Source organism: Lolium perenne, chromosome 2 (genome assembly GCF_019359855.2).
Source record: "Lolium perenne isolate Kyuss_39 chromosome 2, Kyuss_2.0, whole genome shotgun sequence".
Lineage (NCBI taxonomy): Eukaryota > Viridiplantae > Streptophyta > Magnoliopsida > Poales > Poaceae > Lolium > Lolium perenne.
The window spans coordinates 252,899,266-252,907,186 of NC_067245.2; the positions used below are offsets into that span (position 1 = coordinate 252,899,266).

A 7,921-nucleotide genomic window follows, 5' to 3' on the forward strand; every position below is an offset into this window, starting at 1 on the left:
CATTCTTTTACTTTCATTGTTGAGTCAGTTCACCTATTTCTCTCCATCTCAAGAAGCAAACACTTGTGTGAACTGTGCATTGATTCCTACATACTTGCATATTGCACTTGTTATATTACTCTATGTTGACAATATCCATCAGATATACATGTTATAAGTTGAAAGCAACCGCTGAAACTTAATCTTCCTATGTGCTGCTTCAATGCCTTTACTTTGAATTATTGCTTTATGAGTTAACTCTTATGCAAGACTTATTGATGCTTGTCTTTAAGTACTATTCATGAAAAGTCTTTGCTTTATGATTCAGTTGTTTACTCATGTCATTACCATTGTTTTGATCGCTGCATTCACTACATATGCTTTACAAATAGTATGATCAAGTTTATGATGGCATGTCACTCCAGAAATTATCTTTGTTATCGTTTTACCTGCTCGGACGAGTTAACTAAGCTTGGGGATGCTGATACGTCTCCGACGTATCGATAATTTCTTATGTTCCATGCCACATTATTGATGTTATCTACATGTTTTATGCACACTTTATGTCATATTCGTGCATTTTCTGGAACTAACCTATTAACAAGATACCGAAGTGCCAGTTCCTGTTTTCTGCTGTTTTTGGTTTCAGAAATCCTAGTAACGAAATATTCTCAGAATTGGACGAAATCAACGCCTAGGTTCCTATTTTCACCGGAAGCATCCAGAACACACGAGAAGGACCAGAGGGGGGGGGCACAGGCCCACCAAACCCTAGGCCGGCGCGGCCAGGGGGGGCCCGCGCCACCCTATGGTGTGGGCACCCCTTCGACCCTCTGGCGCCGCCTCTTCGCCTCTTTAAAGCCTCCGTCGCGAAAACCCTGATGCGTTCGACGAAACCCACAGAAACCTTCCAGAGCCGCCGCCATCGCGAAGCCAAGATCTGGGGACAGAGTCTCTGTTCCGCACGCCGCCGAACGGGGAAGTGCCCCCGGAAGGCTTCTCCATCGACACCGCTGCCATCTCCACCGCCATCTTCATCACCGCTGCTGCTCCCATGAGGAGGGAGTAGTTCTCCATCGAGGCTCGGGGCTGTACCGGTAGCTATGTGGTTCATCTCTCTCATATGTGCTTCAATACAATAATCTCATGAGCTGCCTTACATGATTGAGATTCATATGATGATGCTTGTAATCTAGATGTCGTTATGCTAGTCAAATGAATTTTACTTATGTGATCTCCGGAGACTCCTTGTCCCACGTGTGTAAAGGTGACAGTGTGTGCACCGTGTGGGTCTCTTAGGCTATATTTCACAGAATACTTATTCACTGTTATCAATGGCATAGTGAAGTGCTTATTTATATCTCTTTATGATTGCAATGTGTTTTGTATCACAATTTATCTATGTGCTACTCTAGCAATGTTATTAAAGTAGTTTTATTCCTCCTACACGGTGTAATGGTGACAGTGTGTGCATCCGTGTTAGTACTTGGTTTATGCTATGATCATGATCTCTTGTAGATTGCGAAGTTAACTATTGCTATGATAGTATTGATGTGATCTATTCCTCCTTTCTTAGCATGAAGGTGACAGTGTGCATGCTACGTTAGTACTTGGTTTAGTCGTATTGATCTATCTTACACTCTAAGGTTACTTAAATATGAACATTGAATTGTGGAGCTTGTTAACTCCGGCATTGAGGGTTCGTGTAATCCTACGCAATGTGTTCATCATCCAACAAGAGTGTAGAGTATGCATTTATCTATTCTGTTATGTGATCAATGTTGAGAGTGTCCACTAGTGAAAGTCTAATCCCTAGGCCTTGTTCCTAAATACTGCTATCGCTGCTTGTTTATTGTTTTACTGTGTTACTACTGCTGCAATACTACCACCATCAACTACACGCCAGCAAGCTATTTTCTGGCACCATTGCTACTGCTCATACTTATTCATACCACATGTATTTCACTATCTCTTCGCCGAACTAGTGCACCTATTAGGTGTGTTGGGGACACAAGAGACTTCTTGCTTTGTGGTTGCAGGGTTGCATGAGAGGGATATCTTTGACCTCTTCCTCCCTGAGTTCGATAAACCTTGGGTGATCCACTTAAGGGAAAACTTGCTGCTGTTCTACAAACCTCTGCTCTTGGAGGCCCAACACTGTCTACAGGAAAAGGAATGGGAAGTAGACATTAGTTGCCACGAAGCGTAACCAACGCCACAAAGGCCTCACCCTATTCTCCGATGAGCAACGCCACGAAGGCCTAACTCACTTGTCCACTAAGGGATTTCCTCGAGGCGGAAACCAGGCCTTTACAAGGTTCTTGGGGCACACATCCACAACCGAATTGGAGGCTCCCAAGGCTGTTGCAACACAACAACAAGTTATCAATGAAGTAAACAACAACTAGTGTTTCCAAAGGAAACACTAGCAAATGGGCCTTCAAATGAATGAGGGGGGAATGCAAATCGCTTTGGCGAAGATGTAGATCGGGGTCTTCTCCTTTGATTCTCCAAAGAACAAGAACTTTGGGTGGTTGAGGGAGGAGATGTGATGATTTTCGTGGCTCAGTTGATGGGTGTGTTCTTGGGATGAAAGAGAAACCTTCCAGGGTAGAAGAAAGGTCATATTTATACCCCTTAGCCAATTCTGCCCGTTGGAGCGACCAAGGCGGCAGTGCCAGCCACAAATAATCGGCGTTGCTGCCCGTGGAGAGTTTCTTGGAAGATCCTGACAAACAAGTGCCGGCGGTAGTGCCGGCCTGGATTGACCGGCAGTGCCGGCCATAGGCCACCGGCAGTGTCGGCCTGGGGCAGAAACCAGCCATTTGACTCGGCAAACTTTTCTCATTTTTGGGGGATCGATCCCGACAGGGATAAACAAATATTTCATGTGCATCACTAAGCACATAGTTAAAAGATCATCGGTGTTGTCGTCAAACACACAAAACTCTAGAGGTCATTAAATGTCCTTTCAGTTTTGTGTCCGGCGGATCTTCTGGGATCGGGTCCGTCTTCATGTTCGTCAAAGTGGTTACGGGTTTGGCTCTACCGATCTACGGTTCTCATCATTGGTGATGGTTGCTCTCTGCTGCGTTGGTCCTTCATGGCCTTGGCACGATGATTTCTCATATGTCTACTACAACAAGCTCTACTTCCTTTGTGGCCTTAGCACGACGACTTATCGTCTGCCTACTACAACAAGTTCTACTTCGACAAGCTTTGCCCGTCCCCAGTGATGGAGGGGCGAGGACGGTGGCACGCCTTCAGCTCTCTCCAATGCTTGTAGCTAGTCTTCGCTAGGTGGCCCAAAAAGCTAATTGTAATTTTTATTATCTTTGGTGTTCTTTATTATACAGCTATTGATGATGATTAATAAATTAGCGGTATTTTTGAGGAAAAAAGAAGAAGAAGAAAGTAACAAGGTGTAAAGAGGTGAAACATGGAAGGAGTAAGTATATTTTGGTGGAATTGGAGGAAGTAAATAAATGTGTTTTTCATGCATGCGTAGCAAGCGGTTATGCGCTAGTAGGAGCTGAGTCCAAGGAGATGGTGTACTCATATCTTCTAGAGGCTTTTGAGTCCGTGTTCTGAGATCGAGCTCCCCGTTGGCCCCGACCCGCATGTTCCGTGTTGAGAGCGTCGTACCGTACGTCATCCCGGCCGGCCTGCACGGACGGATGAGATGAGTACAACGGCACAGCACTTATATAAGAAGAAGAAGAAGGCCTTCTTCCATGGTGATTTGTTACCGTGGCCGTCGGAACTGTTACCCCCTCCCTCCCTTCAAACACGCCCCTCCTTCCACCTCCGCTCCGAACCGCCCGTTCCCTTCCCCTGCAACCGCAACTCCCCACCCCCCACTCACTCCATTCAGTCCTCCTCCGTACCTAGTCATACCATTATCCTCCATCACTGCACCAGCCTGGTCGCCCGCCCGCCGACCTACACTTCCTCGCGCGCGCGACTCTGGCTCTCGCAACACCATGCTCACCTTCACGGACCTCTCCTGCCCGGCGGCCAGCGCCGACGACCTGGCGCCCGGCTCCGTCGACTCGCAGCTCTGGCTGGCCTGCGCGGGGTCCATGTGCACCGTGCCGCCCGTCGGCGCCGCCGTCGTCTACTTCCCGCAGGGCCACGCCGAGCAGGCCACCGCCGCCCTCGACCTCTCCGCCGCCCTCGTCCCGCCGCTCATCCCCTGCCGCGTCGCCGCCGTCCGCTTCATGGCCGACGCGCACACCGACGAGGTCTTCGCCAAGATCCGCCTCGTCCCGCTCCGCCCGGGCGACGCCGTCGTCGACGTCGGCCCCGCCGCCGCCCACGACGACCCGCGCCCCAGCAAGCCCGCGTCTTTCGCCAAGACGCTGACGCAGTCCGACGCCAACAACGGCGGCGGCTTCTCCGTGCCCCGCTTCTGCGCCGAGACCATCTTCCCGGCGCTCGACTACGGCGACGAGCCGCCCGTCCAGAACATCTTCGTCAGGGACGTGCACGGGGAGGAGTTCAAGTTCCGCCACATCTACCGGGGCACCCCGCGCCGCCACCTCCTCACCACGGGCTGGAGCAACTTCGTCAACCAGAAGAAGCTCCTCGCGGGGGACTCCATCGTCTTCCTCCGCAGCGAGGCCGGCGAGGTCCACGTCGGCGTCCGCCGCGCCAAGCGCGTCTTCTGCACCGACGACGCACACTCCGGGTGGGACCACTACCGAGGCCTCACGCGCGGCGGCAATGCCACCTCCGACGCCAAGGGCAAGGTCCCCGCCGAGGACGTGGTCGCGGCGGCCAGGCTGGCCGCCGCCGGGCAGCCGTTCGAGGTGGTCTACTACCCGCGGGCGAGCACCCCGGAGTTCTGCGTGCGCGCGAGCGCGGTCAGCGCCGCCTTGCAGGTGCACTGGTGCGCCGGCATGCGCTTCAAGATGGCCTTCGAGACCGAGGACTCGTCAAGGATCAGCTGGTTCATGGGCACCGTCGCCGGAGTACACGCCGCAGACCCCATACGGTGGAAGAACTCGCCATGGCGGCAACTCCAGGTACACTTGACACTCGCTCTGGAGATTCCCTTCAACTCCACCCACATGGCTATGGCCTAGTATGGCATAATGGGACCATGGTAACACGTACTGATCGAGTTCGTCCGTAATCAAACGACATGGCTAATCCGCATGTTCCAGGTGAGCTGGGACGAGCCGGAGCTCCTCCAGAACGTGAAGCGCGTCTGCCCATGGCTGGTGGAGCTGGTGTCCAGCATGCCCAACCTCCACCTGCCGTCCTTCTCGCCGCCGCGCAAGAAGCAGCGGATCCCGTCCTACGCCGACTTCCCCTTGGACGGGCAGCTCTTCCACCCGCCGCCGCCGTTCCCTCCCAACCACCCGCTGGCGCACGACCAGCTGATGCACCACCACAGCTTCCCCGTCTTCCCCTTCCCGACCAACGGTGGTGCTCCTCATCTCGCAGGCGTACAGGGAGCCAGGCATCCGCAATTCCCTCCGTCCTTTCCGGATCTCCGCGTCACCAACCTGCAGCAGCCGAGTCTGCCCTACTCCGGCACCCGCCGCCCCGCCGCCGACCACGCCGACCCAGGGATCAGCACGGTCCTGACGATCGGCACGTCGCCCGTCCGCGAAGACGACGCGGCGTGCATTTTGCCGAAGAAGGCCTTCGACGCGGCCAAGGCGCCGCCGCCGCCGACGCTGCACCTGTTCGGGCAGGCCATACTGACGGAGGAGCAGATGAAATCCAGCGGCAGCTGCGGGTCGCCCAACTGGGAGGCCGAGAAGGTCTCCGAGGAAGGGTCCGGGTCCGGCGTGATCCAGGGCAGCCCGAGCAACAACAACAACACCTCCTCCTGGAGGCTCGGGGACAGCAGCAGCCAGTCGTCGTCCGAGCTCGGGCTGGAGCCCGGGCAGTGCAAGGTGTTCGTCGAGTCGGACGCCGTGGGCCGCAACCTCGACCTGTCGGCGCTGAGCTCGTTCGAGGAGCTCTACGCCCGCATGTCTGACATGTTCGGCATCGACGGCGCCGAGCTGCGGAGCCACGTGCTCTACCGCGGCGCCGCCGGCGAAGCCAAGCACGTCGGCGACGAGCCTTTCAGGTGAGCAGCACAATGTCAACCTCACATTCAGTCGATTGTTACTACACCTTTATAAAGTACAGTTGAAATTCTTGCTCTGAAAGTAGTACTAAACACGGCGCCTCTTCCCCCTAATTTTTCAGGGCGTTCGTGAAATCGGCCCGGAGGCTGACGATCCTGGCGGACGCCGGCAGCGACAACATAGGGAGCAGCTAGAGGGAAAGCAATGGTTCAGCCGAATAACTTATATTAGGTCGCCGGCCACCATTAGTCCTTGTTAGTGAGCAATAAGCCGAACTGGTACTACTAGATGTACAGCTGAATTGTGAGCTGTTGCTGTTTCTTCAGTGTCGAGTTAGCTCGTTTTGTTTCCTTCACGTTCCCTTCTATTCTTCCTCGTCATCGTAGCCAATACTACTATGCAATAGAATATCTCCTCAATGTACTTGTCATGATCGTCGAATGTCATGATGTACTTCCCGGACGTACTGGAGTAGTATTTGATTTCCAGCATCGCGCCGCTGGTTCAGTGAATTGAATGCTCTTGTTGTCTGACCAGTGTTTCAGTGAATTAAATGTAAATTGTGCGATGTTGGAACAACATTTACTCACTGCCCGCTGCCGATTCTGAATCTGAGCAGTAGGAGTATCAGTATCATCACTCCCACTCTCAGCTCCAGCCTCCAGGCATTTCATATGTTCCGTCTCATCATCGCGTAGCATCCTGAATCGCCAGTGGCATTAACGCCTCCAGGCAAAGGCAGGGGGCTGCTTGTCCTTTGCTTGCAGTGGCAAACATAACTCGGGTGTCTGCCCATTTCAGCACCGGGATAGTGCCGCGAGAAATGGACATCTCATCTAACCAGACCAAAAGAACAGTGCCTGCACTAGCGACCGCCCGGACCCTTCCATCATTGCACTACACTGCTGCTCACTCCTCTCTAAAAAGTAATTACATTGTTGCTTTTCCTTTTTCGAGAAAAAAAGTAAACCAAACTATTAATAATTATCTAAAAGTCCTTGAACCACCGAGCTACAACTACAAACACTAGAGCGAGCCGAAACCCTAACTTACACCGCTATCCTTACGCCTCCCTCGTAGGAGTTAGGCAAATCTTATCATATTATAATTCACTTCAGTAAGTAGACGTAAGTCATCATGTTAAGTACCCCATAGGACAAATGCATCAGACATCGTCAAAGATGAGAACCATAGATCACAATGATCAGACTTGCAACCACCAGGGCCACCCCTATGTTTTTCGGGGCCCTTGGGAGAAGTCGATAAAGGGGGCCCTTAAGGATGATATATGTGTATGGATAACTAGACATATAACTATATGTATATGCCTACTTTCACTTTATACGCATATTTACGATAGAAATAATAGTAAAATGGTAGAAAATATGATTCCATCAACAATTACGCTTCAATGCTTCACAAAAAAAAGCTTCTTGGTGCATTCCTAGATTCAAAATCATTGAGAACAATTTCAAGAACCCAAAACTGATTATCTAGCTTTCCATTTGTAGCTAGCTCAAAGAACACCTCTATGCCAAAATATAGTCGCCTATATGATTTTTTTGAAGTCAAACCATGTAAACTTGACTATGTTTATATCAAATAATATCAATATTTAGAATCTCAAATCACCGTAAAGTATATTTTGATATGGTAACCATTAGGTATTTTAGATATGGGATTTGTTAGTTCTAGGCTAAGTTCGTGCTCAATCAAGTCTTACATCGTTTGATTCCATCCTGATTCGTGCATATGCGTTGTAAGTTCAGTTACAACTAAGTTTTTTTAGTTGCACGTGGAGTTGCAACTGAGATTTTTTCAATTGTAAGTGGAAATGCAACCAAAAAAATTTA

At 51.1% G+C, this 7,921-nt stretch overlaps 1 protein-coding gene across 1 annotated transcript; it reads left to right on the forward strand.

Moving 5' to 3' along the window:
- The first annotated feature begins 3,830 nt into the window (after positions 1 to 3,830).
- Positions 3,831 to 6,580, forward strand: LOC127335620 (auxin response factor 10). The gene is made up of 3 exons (XM_051362338.1): positions 3,831 to 5,006; positions 5,148 to 6,067; positions 6,190 to 6,580. The coding sequence occupies exons 1-3, from the start codon at positions 3,963 to 3,965 to the stop codon at positions 6,260 to 6,262; spliced, it is 2,037 nt and encodes a 678-aa protein (XP_051218298.1). The 5' UTR covers positions 3,831 to 3,962; the 3' UTR covers positions 6,263 to 6,580.
- Positions 6,581 to 7,921: the final 1,341 nt, after the last annotated feature.